General features: G+C 32.7%; 1 protein-coding gene across 1 annotated transcript in view; it reads left to right on the top strand.

Annotated features, from left to right (window-relative positions):
• Nucleotides 1-15844, top strand: part of Sesn3 (sestrin 3) — a 64330-nt gene that overhangs the window by 31804 nt on the left and 16682 nt on the right. Inside the window, exons 2-6 of the mRNA XM_026396090.2 lie at nucleotides 2607-2672; nucleotides 5411-5608; nucleotides 7192-7374; nucleotides 11073-11309; nucleotides 12647-12821. Coding sequence (XP_026251875.1) covers nucleotides 2607-2672; nucleotides 5411-5608; nucleotides 7192-7374; nucleotides 11073-11309; nucleotides 12647-12821 — 859 coding nt within the window. The remainder of the gene's footprint in view (nucleotides 1-2606; nucleotides 2673-5410; nucleotides 5609-7191; nucleotides 7375-11072; nucleotides 11310-12646; nucleotides 12822-15844) is intronic.

The raw sequence follows: 15844 nt of genomic DNA, 5'->3' as shown, positions 1-15844 counted from the left end.
CTCACCCCTAGAATTGTAATACTAAAAACACAAATCTAAATCACATCTCTGCTTAAGAATTTTTTACTACAAATCAACATGTAATAAAAGTTCTCAATCACACTTTTGAAATTAGTGGGTGAAGAGAACTGATGAAAACAAAATTGTTAAAACATTTTTGTTAGTATATTGGCAATAAACAACAAGAAGGTTAAAGATACTTACAACTTAAATCCTAGTTAAATCTGCTTCTGGGAATCTTTCTAAAGAAACAATTTTAAACACCATAAAATATGCCCAGGAAATTGCTTTTCACATAGTAGTAGATAATGTCTGAAATTTTATTTTCTATAGGGAAGCAAAGAAAAGAAATCTATTATCCTCTTATAAGTTCTTTTTCTCAATCAATCTATATTATGATTACTTAGACAAGAAGTGCCAATACTGGAAATTCTGAATCCATTTTACATATAGACCTCTAGCATGCTTGACCAGTAAATTGAGACTTATTATCATCACTTTATAATCTAGATGCCATATTTTTTTCTAAAACATAAGCCATTTAAGGTTGTCATTGTGTAATCTATTTATTTATTTCAGTTGAACCCTGAAAATATATGAAGAGTATGTGCTAAACTCATGAGGAATGGGAACATATATTTCCTCCTTACCAAATATCCTCAAAGTCTATCACTCTCAAAAAAATTATTGAATGTCTTACTTTATTAGTTTGTTTTGTAATTGCTGTAAGGGATTTTCAGTGTTTAAATAACTACTCTGTCTTTGGTAGTCTCTTTGATTTGTAAGGAACAAAAAAGACTTAAGTTACCTACCAGTAGAAAAGGAAGCATGAATGTAAATGAACATGACTAAGTTTTACTTTTTCTAGGAACCCATAGAAACTGGTGCTTTTCCCTCCTTAGAAGCAGGTATCTCTTGATACCTGCCTGGTATTTTTCATTTATTCCTGTCTGCCTCTGATTCTGAGTACTATTTTGTTTCTCTTCTGTAAGATGACATTGCTTTCACATAACTCTAGTACATAGTCCTAAGAGGAGAATTATTCTGCTAAGTACTGTCAACTCTAGGCAGAACTTTTCCATGGGCTGCAGATCAGCTTCTATTTTGACTGGTAGGGATCTTGCTCTGGTCAGATGTGGCTGGGAGACCAGTTCAAGTGAAAGAGATATTGCATTTTCAGATAAGGAAATATCTGAGTTATTTTCAGCTTAGAAGTTTCCTTGGGAGGATTTGGTGATATCTGAAGCTTTATACACTATTTTCTAATAGATATGTGTTCCGTTATTCCTCAGTTTTTCCCACTCAGTCTTTTTTTTTTAATTGGTTGTTCAAAACATTACAAAGCTCATGACATATCATCTTTCATACATTTGATTCACTTGGGTTATGAACTCCCGTTTTTACCCCAAATACAAACCCACTCAGTCTTTATTATCTTTATAAACCGTGGCATAGTTCTTAGCTTTGTAGGACTTCTTTTTCAAAACCTTAGGATATTTTATTGTTAAAAAATTAAGTGGTTAGGGGACTGTGGCTGTGGCTCAGTGATAGAGTGCTTGCCCAGCACGTATAAGGCACTGGGTTTGATCCTCAGCACCACATAAAAATAAATAAAATAAAGGTATCATGTCCATCCACAACTAAAAAAAAAAAAAAATTAAGTGGTTGGGTTGGGGGTTGTGGCTCAGTGGTACAGTGCTTGCCTGGCATGTGTGAGGCACTGGGTTTCATTTTCAGCATCACATAAAAATAAATATACAATTTGATGAGGTTTTTTTAAATAATTAAATAGTCATTTACCCCTCTTTCTTCACCTGGCTAAGAAGGAATTAAAAATATCATAGGCTTCCTCAGACTATCCCTTTTTAAAAACATGCCTGTGGAAAAGGAAGCAATTCTTTGATTGGAATTTTCATGGCTTGTATATAATTACATATTTTGTATATAATTTAAATGAGGACACCAAAACATTTTCAAATTTAAACTTTAGAAAAAAATTTAAAACTTAAAAAAATCTACCACTTAGACATTTGACAGTTGACAAAGCAAGTAGAACAGTAAGAATTATAGTATTCTTCATTTCTTAAATCCAGTTAATCTCTGCTTCACCCAAGTTTTACATTTCTTCTTAAAGTTCAATAAATTTATATTGATATGTTCCTTGATATCTTATTCAGAAAAAAACCCATAAGTCAGATGATTGCTTTGGCAATTTGCTAGCAATCCTCTGAGTTTAAACATGTTCTTCAGCTTTCAGATTAATATCTAACAGAATACTCTTGTACTAGGATACTTTCAGATACGATTTTATTATGGAGGTTAATGAATTTTCAGTGATGTAAAATATGGGCTAAAAATATATGGATGTAGAATATGACTGGGGTAAATGATATTTTGCTGAGCCTTACCATGCACCCAGCACTGTGGTCCTATTACCTTATCCACATAATGTCTCTCTGGATTTTCTTAATCGGGACCAAAAACTTATTCTGATTCCACATTATTCTATTGTTTATTTATTTATTTTAATACCTTAAGAATAAATATGTATCAACTTAACATTTCTTAGAAAAAGTCAATATTAATACATTAAACTTTTCTTATAGGATAAAAGAATAAGAGTATCTCAACCCTTGTCAAGAGGACCAAGTGCCTTTATTCCAGAGAAAGAAGTAAGTTTATCTGTTTAAAATTCATGAAATGTCATTTAAAATAACTTCATTTTATTAAAGAATATCTCTTCTCAATATGGAGATAAAAATGTGTTTCACTCTTGAGCTTTTTATTCCTATGTCAGAAAATCACAGTGATGTTCTTTTCAACTTCACTTAGAAATCTAAGTGTGACTTATTAAAGTTAGGGAGTACTGAAAAATTAAAAAGACAAAAACAATTAACAATATTTTATTTGATATATAGGTTTTCTGAGAAAAGTAGCTAAGAATAATAAAATTTAATACTAAATTGAAGGGTTTTGGTTTTAAAAAGTTTATTGTTTGATGTAAACTATACTCACTGTGAAACAATGTTTAGAAAAGATATTTTGAAATGAAAAAATGAGTTTCCTAACTAAAAGTCTAAAATAAGATACATTTTGTTCTTTGATTGGACAACATGTCACAGGATCTCCAAACAATTTTGTACCTTTAGTGAGGGTGGGGAGTCAAGATGGTAAATGCAAGGAAGAGGGTTAAAATGATATAAAGGAGATTACAATCAATACAAAGTCGGTGCCTATTTTGTTGGTATTGATCTCTTAAAAATAACAACCATCTGCAGGACTCTCTAGATTCCTAGATCACTCTTAGATATACTTAGGCTAAGAACAGTTTAAAATCATTGATAAAGGAGTTTTTCTCTGCTTTAAGGAGTTATTCATGCATACCAAATATAATTATCATATATTCAGGTTCACTGTTTACTATTTGCATAGACATATTTTATCTTAAAGCAATAGGATTATTCCTTTATTGTTCTGAAATTAGTCAACAAATAACGAGTACCTATTATATGCCATACATTGTTTTAAAGAGACTAATAGAATTAAAATAAAACCAGATCATTGCCAGAGTCAGCAGTTCTTTATCTTCATCTCACTTTTTTAGTGACCTTCTCATTGAATGAAAATTTAAAGTAACAGTAAACTTTCCAGAGCTTGGTGACAATAGCCAATCTAGGTGGTGGCCAGCCTTGTCTATAGGTTGGCTACCACCTAGATTGGCTAGGCTGCCGTGTGTATTCCTGTTTTCCTCATGTCCAGAGATTGCTTAATACATATAAAATGCTTCCAAAGCACATTTTCACAGTATATATTTGAAGCTATTCTGGTTTTTCTGGATCTATTGCATCACATCAATTTATTAATGTATCTTAGGCATCCAGTTAGACTTAAGAAATGTCTGCTAGAGAAAGTAAATTAAAAAACAACAAATATTCTATCCCTAACTATGTATGGTTCATCTAGATCTTTTTATGTTTTTAACTATCATCTTGATTCCTATAGTTGACAGAGTAGGAAAAAGTGGGCAGTTGAAGGTTAACTGAGCTTCAGTGAAACTGCCTTTTTTTTTTAACATAGTAAATTAGTACTTTTCAAACATAGTCCTTTGATTTTTAATTTCCCTCAGTCATTAGTACCTCTGTATAATTTGTTCTTATTTTTCAGAAAAAATTATGTGAAGCTAGCACTGAAGAGTAAGCAGAGTTTCTTGATAACAGTGTGAATCTTTGAAAAGACTATTACTTTGATCTCTAGGAGATCTAGATTCCAAACCAGATTTTGCCATTAACTAGGTGCATGAACTTGAATTTCATCTAGACTCTGTTTCCTTATATCTAAAATAAGAAACATATTCATCTGAAGTCTAGAAAAAGTCTAGAACTGTAATTCTAAATACATATAAACAATTAACCAATACTAGAATTATGCATTATATGTTCATCAGTTCTGAGAATGAGCCATCTTTCCACAAGGTATTAATAAGCTATTCATGCCTTCAGAGCCAGTTCTTGGTGTAATGCCCAAACTGTTATTATATAAAACTATATAAGTAATCTACTTTTCAGAAAGCTCTTTGGATTCATTAAGATAAAGCATGTCCATTTTACTAACTTAACTTGTTTTTAGTAATTAATATTTTAGGCTCAAACTACCAACAAGAGAATTCTTATGACCTTACTAACTTTTTATTAACACTTTCCTAGAAACTATCATATGTTTCTATGCCCCGTAAAAGACTTCAGAAAACTTTTTAAATGTTAAATAACAAAAACAAGCAAAGAATGATTTAAAATTATTTGTTTAAAAGTAAGCAGGGTCCCAGCTGCTCGGAGGGTGGAGACAGGAGGATTGCTAGTACAAAGCCAGCCTGAGCAACAGCAAGGCACTAAACAATTCAGTGAGACCCTATCTCTAAATAAATGCAAAATAGAGCTGGGGATGTGTCTCAGTGGTTGAGTAACTCTGAGTTTAATCCCTGGTTACCCACCCCAAACACACACACAAAAAATAATGTGATTGTCTTCACAAGCTGATGAGATTAAATTATAAATTTATGTAGTCAAATGCTGCTCCCTTTGCCTCACCACAAATTGGTGTGACAATGACCAGGCAAGTGGGCTCTGAAAATCTGCCTAATATACGCCTAGCAAAGCAGATGGAAGCTTTTTTTCTTCAATTTTATAGCTGTATATTTAATGTTTGATGATTTAACATTTGTTGTTTAATAAATTGTGGCACCAGAGCCAAAAATGAATGGAACTTTTTAAAAAATGCTATGATGAGCAACTGCATAATTTCTCTGTCTGCAAATAGTAAATGAATATTCATTTGCTTCAATAGTAGCAAAATTTATGTAAACCAAGGATATGTTTACATCACAATAGCTCTTTTGTGGTTTTCTTTGTTATAGGTTGTCCAAGCAAACACAGTGGATGAACGAACAAACTTTCTTGTGGAAGAATATTCTACATCTGGTCGTTTGGACAACATTACTCAGGTCATGAGTTTACACACTCAGTACCTGGAGTCTTTCTTGCGGAGCCAGTTTTACATGTTGCGCATGGATGGTCCCCTTCCTCTACCATACAGGCACTACATCGCCATAATGGTAAGTGCCCATTTTCCTAGTTTTTCCTATTTTCATGTGACATCTTCCCTTTTTCTTCCTACCTTCTAAAAGCATATCTGTGTTTGTGTGTACATGTGCATGAGTGCACACACTTCATATATCTGCAGAAAACTAAGTATAACTTTATGGACATAAAAATTGAAGATGCCTATTGCTTTCTGAACACCAAGTCCTTTGGATACATTTGGGGTACTTTAAGCCACTTAATATATTGAATGTTTTTCATTTAATTTTCAGTAAAATCATTTTACATATTTAATCTCTTATTGTTCAAGATGTTCCTAGGGTCTAAAATAATATCTCATAAGTTTTGTTTTTAAATGAATGATGACACTTCTATTGTTCTTGTTATACACTAGTTAACTAGCTAATGTTATTGGCAGGTGATGGGTGTCATGGAGGAGAATTATAAATTTGGATGACAAGCAGTAAGAATGGGAAAAGTAGAAAGAATAATGCTATAGTTGGACTGCTAATGGAGAAAAAGGAGAACATGATGCAAGTTTTATATGTTTGGAGAGGTTAGGGGAACAGCTGGGCTGACAGAAATAGCAGAGCTAGCCAGGATTTAGTAGATTAGTGTTTACCAAGTTTGATTTGATTATCTTTTTTTATATTCTCACTGAAGTTTTGAACAATAACAAAAAGCATTCTGTGTTTTATTGAATAAAGAACTTGACTAAGATGATAATTTTAATTTTTCAGCTTTGGTGACATTAAGGCTGAAAAAGCAGACTTAGAATACTCACAAACTAAGAGAGAACCCAGACATAGAAAATGGAAAGAAAAAAACAATACTAAAAAAAAAAATACTATTTTACTGAGAAGTAGCCCTAAGACAAAGAGAAGTCAAAAGTCTGATTTACACGAATTATACTAAGTTGTTGGCCACTGAGACTGATTTTGACTACATAGAAAGGAAACAATCAGCAAGTTCAGTGTCATCTGAGTAGGACAGTGTAGATAGATGTGACTGATATTATAGCTGTGTGTGTGTGTGTGTGTGTGTGTGTGTGTGTGTTTTCTGACTTGAGCACTGTCTTATTTAGGCTAGTTTCAAAACTCCTTGGTTCAACCAGTCCTCCTGCCTTAGACTCCCAAATAGCTGGGACTATAAGCATGCACCACTGCGCTTAGCTCACAGTTATCATAAAGTGAATAAGAGAAGTACTCAATTATTATGAATTCTGAATTGTTAGAATATAAGTTAATAAAATGTTATGGTGTTTTAAATAAGAATACAGTATATGTTTATACTGAAATGGGTATGTATTTCCTTAAAATAGCTAGAAAGTGGGCTCTGGGTTAATCTATATAAACTTCTGGATGAAGAAGTAATTGGCTTCATGTGATAATTATTTGCTTTTACAAGTACATATCAGCTTCATGTATTGATTCAAGAATCTATTGCAGCAGTATGATAATCATTCTGAAAGAAGATTCTGTAATGAAAGAGTTGTTAGCTATAAAAACCATTAACTCCATCTGAGTTGTTCATAAATAGTTGAATGAGACTCTATTTTGATTTTTTTTAACATCAAATTCTTTTCTTTGTGCTTTAGGCTGCAGCCAGACATCAGTGTTCTTACTTAATAAACATGCATGTGGATGAATTTTTAAAGACTGGAGGTATTGCTGAATGGTTGAATGGTTTGGAATATGTACCACAAAGACTGAAAAATCTTAATGAGATAAATAAGCTGCTAGCACACCGACCCTGGCTGATCACAAAAGAGCACATTCAGGTACTGAGCATTTCTTTGAAATAAAAAGGAAGTTTACTAATGATTCAGAGTTAATTTTTTGGTTGAGTTTTTCCTTAAGACTTAATTTTAACACTTGCATATTAGGAACTTGAAAAGAAAAAAACCCAATAAATTAATCTGTGAAGCAGTGGTAAATTTAGGAAGTCAGTGGGTTTACTTTAAGTACAAATGAATACTTACCCTCCTTAAGTAGTGACTAATTAGATTGTACTAGAACTTTGGTGAGCAGTAGGAGAAAAGTTGGCTGTATTTTCAAGCAGTAGATAGAACAAAGAAACTATAGAATCATGACAGGATGCCTGGGTTCTAGGGTCTTTGTTATTCACAAGTTTATACCCTTTAGCAATTTCTATAGACCTCAGTTCTCCCCTTAGGTAATGTGAGGGGTCTAGATTAAATAATTCTAAATTCTTTCTAGTAGTAGTAACATTTCATCATTTTAAGATTCACAAAAATAATTTTGCAAATAAAAAATGATTTGCCAGCTGGTGTGTGAATAGTTTACAGAAACTAGAGCCTAGATGAGAAATAGAGTTGTTGTGATTGAATAAGAGCACTTGAATTTCAAAAGGAGCTTCCATCAAAGGCCAACAGGGTGAGGTCATTATACAGTATATTTAGCACTTTGCTTGGTACATGGTAATTATTCAATAAATAGGAGCTGTCATTTAAATTATTATCAGTAGAAACATTAGTTATTTAAATGCCTATTTCTAATGCATTAAAATGTTCTTTTTTTGTCATCCTATTGAACCATATTTTTATTGGTTATTTGCCCAGTTATTTAACCAAATGTAGTGTATGTCAATCTGTATACTCTTATAGATTCTGAGGATCTTTCTGGGAATCTGTGAACACAATGCTATCCTAAGGCTTATGTTCTGATTTGATAGCACGTTAGGAAATTAATTAACCATTGTTCTTATGTTATATCTTACTTTGTGAAATACTTTGGAGGTCTAAGAAGATAAAGACTTTGCCCCTGGATGTGCTTGGAGTCCAGGGGAGAAGAGTCAGAGGGTAATGACAATAATCTTACCAAAATCATGTTCAAATATATGGATAAAGAGAATAGGATCAGAATGTTTCTTAAAATAGGTGACATTTGAGCTAGGTCTCAAAAAAGTGGAGGTTTTCAAGTAGAGTATGCATGTATGATTTGTGAGAAGAATAGCTAATACATTCAGGTTATTGAAGTGTAGGGATATATATGTAAGGTAAGGGATGGGAAATGGAAGAATTGGGATAATATTGTATGACCCAGTAAATTCTATATTATTATAGAATTTATGTTTTTATCCTCAGAAAGTTATGGTCTTCAAAGTTATGTTACAGCACCTCATGGGGTAGGGAGACAGTCCTTCAAAATATTAGAAAATATGTGTGTTCATATATTGTTATCTTTAAAAGATTTCTCGGTGTATTTTGTACTATTATTACAGTGCATATATGTATCTGTTCTAAATAAAATATAATTTATAAGTATATATTTATTATAAAATTAGAGGTTGGACCCTTTAATTGTCACTGTCAGAAATGTATTGATCAAAAGAGATCACTGTATTAGACAATTGAGATCATTAAAGGTATTTGTTCCAAGTTATAATATAAACTTATTTAGTGATGTAGAAGGTAAATTACAAGTGGTAACAGACTAGAAGCTGACTACTCAGTACTATACTTAAAAGCTCACTTTAAAAAAAAAAAGTCATGTTAAGATAAAGAGAAGGAACAAGACTGTAGTAATTATTCTACATGAAAATAAGCAAGACCCGGTAACTGGCAGAATATGAAGATGGAGGAAAGGGGTAGGGGAGGAAAATGACTCTGAGGTTCATGAAATGAGCATTTATAGGACTGAGAAGATTATTAACACCCACAAGGTTATGTCCAGTTAGTGAAGGAAATACAGGTCTATAGTTCAAGATAAAAAAGGGTGGATTAGAAGTAAAATCCAATAGTTATGAACTGTCCATTCAGGTCTTAAGATACTGTACAAGGAAAGAAGATTGTGGATGGACCAGGGCAAGCCAACATTTTGAAGGCAAGTAATAACAATGAGGGCTGGCTGTGAGTGAGAGAAAGATCCATCTCAGGGTAGAAAAGGTATAATTATTGTAGTCAGGAGATGAATTTCAGGAAGGGAGGAAGTGAACAAAGTAAACTCTGCAAAGACCAAACAGGACACAGACTAAAATGAAATAGTCAGATTGGGCCATTTGAAAGGTCATCATGTATGACTTTAGTAAATGTAATTTTATAAGTTTGTTGGAAAAAAAATCAGATTATAGTGAATTTATAATGTAGAAATGAATGTGAGGAAGTGAGAAATTACAGATGATGAATGTTGGCTATATTTTCAGGTTTAATGATAATCCTGCAAAAATTGGCCAAAGCACTGTAAATTCTACCAGTGATTTTCAAAAGTTCTTGGCAGTATTATAAAAATATCATAAACATATTAATACTCTTTATCCTAAAAATCCTATCAAGAAATGTTTCCAAAACATGAACAAAAGTGTAGCATGAGAAAACTATTTATTATAGCAAAAAATTGAAGCAATTTAACTAATAGTACAGGAATGGAGAAATAGTCATGTATATGTTTTCATGTATCATGTAGGCATAGACTTAAAAACTCATATGACATTGTAGCTCCATGAAAAATCAACATGTCAAAATATCAGATTTGAAAAGCATAGAAATAGATGTTTATAGTTTTAACTTGTAATCATGACTATAAAAAAGTAAAAGTTCTATTAGTGTGGTAGAATTTTAAGAATTTAACTGATCTTTTCCATTTCTTTCTCCTGAGCTTTTAATAATATATTAAATTGTGTGTGTATGTGTGTGTTTAAGAGTGTATTTTGTTGAACAATAGAGAGCAAAGCAAAAGAAAGCAGTTTTTTTTTTTTTTGATTTAGCAGTGAAATGAGCCAAATGAAAGTGAAAGGAAGGAAAAGGAAACCCACACACCTCCCACACACAAACACACACACGGGGTGGGAGGAGGCATACATGTGAGTGAATGTGTGAACTGATGGGAAAGAATCCCTGGTGGATTTACTGATGGAATTCACTCCTAGAGAAAATATGGGGGGGGGGGGAATTACTATTTTTAATGGCTTTAATTTATCATTCAGGTGGAACATTGAGTAAAAAAGCATATGCTCTTATTCAAATGTAAGGGAGTATTCTACAGTCTATCATTGGCTATAGGATCTTTATTGGAGGGTATCCAAAGGATATCTAAAAGCTGACTTGCTAAGTTAGATTTTTCAGGTGATTTTGTGGGATATAGTTTCCAAAACCTCAAAAAGTGAATGGTTTTGCTATAAGATCTTTAAAGTTTCTTCTAACTGTAATGTTCTTTGATTCCCTGAAATATCTCATTAAAATAACATAAGGTATAAAAGGCTTTGGAAGCAGTAGATGCATCATGTAATAAGGCATTTAGAAGAAGCTACAACATAATTATATTATTATGTATGATAGTTAATAATGTAACATTGTTTGACCAAAGCTGAATCTAGAGCCTGTGAAAAATTTTAAATTGAGTTTTAAATATATTACTATAAATAGGTATATGAAACCTGTTAGATTGTCTGTGCTTTTTAAAATTGCTTTGTAGCATTCTATAATTTTCATATTTACTCTGATTTGCTTTCTCATTTCAGAAACTTGTCAAAACTGGAGAAAATAATTGGTCTCTGCCTGAGCTGGTACATGCTGTGGTCCTATTGGCACATTATCATGCTTTGGCAAGCTTTGTTTTTGGTAGTGGCATCAATCCAGAAAGAGATCCAGAAATCTCCAATGGATTCAGGCTAATATCAGTCAACAATTTCTGTGTTTGTGATCTTGCTAATGACAACAACATAGAAAACGCATCCCTTACAGGCAACAACTTTGGGGTTAGTTTTCTTAATTATGTTTCTTTACCATTTTTTGCTTTAAATTTTTTAATGTTAAAAATGTCTAGAGATATTTTCTGACTAAATAGAATATCATATACTTGAAATATTTTTGCATAATTTTTATTACTATAAAACTTTAATACCTAAAGTTCTGATTTGTCTTCAAGAGGCTTTTTTAAAGCAAATAGATAAGATTAAAAATCATAAAAACTAAACACTGATGGATTTTAGAGATTATAGGCTTTTTAAAAAAATATCTTTAGTTATAGATGGACACATCACCTTTATTTTATTTATGTATTTATTTGTTTGTATGTGGTGCTGAGGATTGAACCCAGTACCTCACACATGTTAGGCAAGCACTCCACCACTGAGCCACAACCCCAGCCCCTAATCATAGGCTTTTAATTTAGATCCTTTACATGCCCAATTTCAAAACAATGTATCTTTTTCTATAAGATGCTGGAACAGTTAACAGAAAATATATGAGAGCAGAAAGTAGAAAATTTAAGGATGCCTCATTTTTCAATAAATTATATAATTTCATATACACCAAATGCTATAATTCTACATTTAAAAATATATATCTATATGCACATGTATATATGTACTTGTAAACTTTTTAACTGAATCCGTCATGTGATTCTCTTTGTAGTTAGTGAAAAACTCACTTATGACTTTTTAAAAATAATTTTAATAAAAAAATAATTCATATATCATCCATTTCACCTATTTAAAGTAATCCAGTAGTGCTTAGTGTGATCAGAGTTGTACATCCATCACCATAATAAATTTTAGAATATTACTATAACATAAAAAAGAAATTCCAGGGGAGGGAAGGAAGGGGAGGGGTCATGGGGGCAGGTAGAATGAGATGAACATCATTACCCTAGGAAAATGTATGGCTACTCATATGGTGCGATTCTACATCATGTACAGCCAGAGAAATGAAAAGTTGTGCTCCATTTATGTACAGTAAATCAAAATGCATTCTGCTGTCATGTGTAACTAATTAGAACAAACAAAAAAACAAAAAAGCAATTCCATAATCATTAGTAGTCATATCCCATTTCTCTCCTCTGCCCCATCCTTCCCTAATTCTGGGCCCCTGGCAACTACTTATCTATATTCTGTCACTACATATTTTCCAATTCTAGACACATTTTTAAAAATGTATCTAATTGTAATTACTTATAATTTGACAAACATCTCTCCTACAATCTTAATAAGTGTGCCTGACCCACTACACATAATAGAGTGACTGGAAGATGAAGATGTTTACCAGAACAATTTTTCATATTAATAGCATCTGACATTATCTTATGTGGTTCTAGATTGTGGATTCTCTAAGTGAGCTAGAAGCCTTAATGGAAAGGATGAAAAGGCTTCAAGAAGAAAGGGAAGATGAAGAGGCATCTCAGGAAGAAATGACCACGCGATTTGAGAAGGAGAAGAAAGAAAGTCTTTTTGTGGTCTCTGGAGATACTTTTCATTCATTTCCTCATTCAGGTGCTTCTCCCCACCACCACTGTCTTTGATTTTTAGTTGTTTGTAGAACCTTACTGAATGATCTTTAGTATTTTTCATATGAGTATGTAAAAATAACTGTTACCATCTTCCTTTAATTTAGTTTTGCTCTTCTACTTTGCCTATTATTTGCCCTTTTAGGCGGTGCATCTTTGAATGTATAGTTATGTATCACTTTAGAATGACAATATGTTCTGATAAATGCATTGAGGGAACATTGTAGAGTATACCTACGTAAACCTAGGTGGTGTAGGTCAGTCCCTTGAGATGGCCTCTTAATGCAAACAAGACATAACAGTAAACATGAGATGTATGAGGTTACTACCAGCATAACATGGCATACTGTTTTGTAGTAAGTTCTTTTTACAAGTAGGAGTATACTTAAAAGTAACAAAAAACATAACCCATACATAATTGTGTATTTGCTATACTTTTATATGACTGGCAGTACACTGGATTTGTTTACATCAGCATCACCACAAACGTCAGAAGTGCACTCCAATATTGCCATAACTACATCAAAAGGCAATCAGCTCCATTATAATCTTATAGTGTCACCTTTGTAAATACATCCTTAACAAAAATCTTACCATGAAGTATTGGGACTATATTTCAGATTTCAGTGGGACAAACTTCTAGGCTTGTTGTCTGCATTCTATCTTGGATAAACTATTATTTAAAGCAAAACAATCATTTATAAAGTTAGATAGGAATATTTAATTCATTGTACTTTTGTGACTTAAAAAGTAAGTGAAATTCTGTTTTAATAGGTAAAGTTTTAACAATTCATTGCCATTTTTGTGGGTGGCATATGTGGGGGAGGATCATTCTCTCAGTTACTTTTCCGGATTAGTTCTAAAATTACATTATACTTGCATTCTTTGGAATTTTTAAAAAATGTATTTTTTAGGTCATTGTCTTATATTGAATTTGGAAGAATTCATTTTGTATTGAAAGCTAGAATTCCTGTCTTAAAAATGCACTTTGTATTGAAAAAATATTCGTTTTGTATTGAAAGCTAGAATTCCTGTCTTAAAAATGCACTTTGTATTGAAAAAATATTCATTTTGTATTGAAAGCTAGAATTCCTGTCTTAAAAATGCACTTTTTCTAATACTCTATGAGACTTTGAAATAGAAAGGAAACTTTTCAATTTTAACTCCAAAGGATATTGAACACCACATAGTAAATTTTATTAAAATACCATAAACTCTCAACCCAAAGCTGAAACTCTTAGAAGTCATCATTCTTCATAACATTTCTTTTTAAAATAGAAATTACTGTGTTAAGGCTAGGCTTGTCAATCTTAATTTTGGAGAATTGTTCTGGCTTTAACTTTTTACTGCCAAAAATAGCATTGATCTATAACTTTGAAAAGTTTACAGAAAGAACAAGAACCCTTTTCATGATTACCCCTAAAAAAAATGTTCACGAGTAGAGTATTCCTGGATTCGTTCCCTAGTGTTGAAAAAAAACCCAAAACACTAATGATCTTTTTTCATGAAAGATTTTTATCTACCCTATTGGATAGCCATTTTAATTCATTTACTCCATTGAAGGCCACTATAACTGTAAATCAGACATTTATTTAACAGGAAATCCAAAAAAAAAGAAACCTATTGTTTTGGTTTAATATTTATTTGTTGAGTACCCAACATAGTCTCAGTGCTATGGTAGGAACTAAGGTTTTAAGACTAAATAAGACATGATTCCTGCCTCAGGGAACTTTTATGCTAGTGAGAAAAGGAGAAATAATTATAATACACAGTAGAATGTGAAAAATCTGGGCATAGAAGAGAGCGATGAACCCAAACATGGTAGGGAAAGGGTATGGACTGATGGGAACCTAGAGGAGAAAGAGTAGTAGTTCTTTTGACTCTTAGATGTCTTAGGGAGTTGAATGTGAGGAAGCCAAGCAGTGGCTGAGTGTGGCAGGGGCACAAGAGGACTCCTGAGGTCAAAAACATCCAGACCTGAGGAAAGGCATGATGATAAGGAAACAGGATGCAGCATATGGGAACAGTACTTTTATATTTTTAGGACATAAATCATGAGGTAGGCAGTAAGAAGAGGAAGTTGGTTAGGTAGATATCAGCCTTATCATAATGGCCTTTCTAATCTTGAGCATGTAAGCTTTCATGTTTGGACATTTTGACCTGACATGTTTGTAAAACATCCACTCTAGAGGCATCCAGCAGTGTTTCTTCAACTGCAGTGTGCTCAAGAGTCACTAGGTATCTTTGGGATGCAGATGTTTTCAGTCAGTCTGGGTGGCCCAAGAGACCACATTTCCACGAAGCCCGGGAGTGATGTCAGTGCTACCAGTCTGTAAACTGCACTTGAAATAGCACAGGAGATGAGGAGAGGGTTACAACCTTCATGAGAATTTTTGGAAATTATCAGCATGTAACTCAGGGCTAAAATCAAAGTTGATTATAGAAATCCAGGGAGAACAAGCAGAGACAAAGGAAAATAATGAAGTTGGGATGAACCTTCTAATAAGCCAGTATTTTAAAATGTAAACATTCTTATTAAGATTAGTAATATCTGTTTGCTTTCAGACATTAGTTTTTAAGAACTTCTTTAAGATAACTAGAGCTTACCCAAGGCCAACATCATTCTAAATGGCAAAAAATTGGAAGCATTCCCTCTAACAAAACAGGGATGCATGTATGATTTGTGAGAAGAATAGCTAACAAAACAGGGATGCCCTCTTTCACCACTTCTATTCAACATAGTCCTTGAAACTTTAGCCAGAGCAATTAGACAGATGAAAGAAATTAAAGGGATACACATAGGAAAAAAAGAACTGAAACTATCATTATTTGCTAATGACATGATTCTATACTTAGAGGATCCAAAAAACTCCACCAGAAAACTTCTAGAATTAATTCAGCAAAGTAGCAGGATATAAAATCAGTACCCATAAATCAAATACATTTCTATACATCAGTGATGAATCTGCTAAAGAGAAATTAGGAAAACTAATCCCATTTAAAATGGCC

The sequence above is a fragment of the Urocitellus parryii genome, chromosome 4, assembly GCF_045843805.1.
Source record: "Urocitellus parryii isolate mUroPar1 chromosome 4, mUroPar1.hap1, whole genome shotgun sequence".
NCBI classification, from domain to species: domain Eukaryota; kingdom Metazoa; phylum Chordata; class Mammalia; order Rodentia; family Sciuridae; genus Urocitellus; species Urocitellus parryii.
The sequence above is the reverse complement of the archived record's forward strand: the minus strand, read 5'-3'. Positions and strand labels throughout refer to the sequence as shown.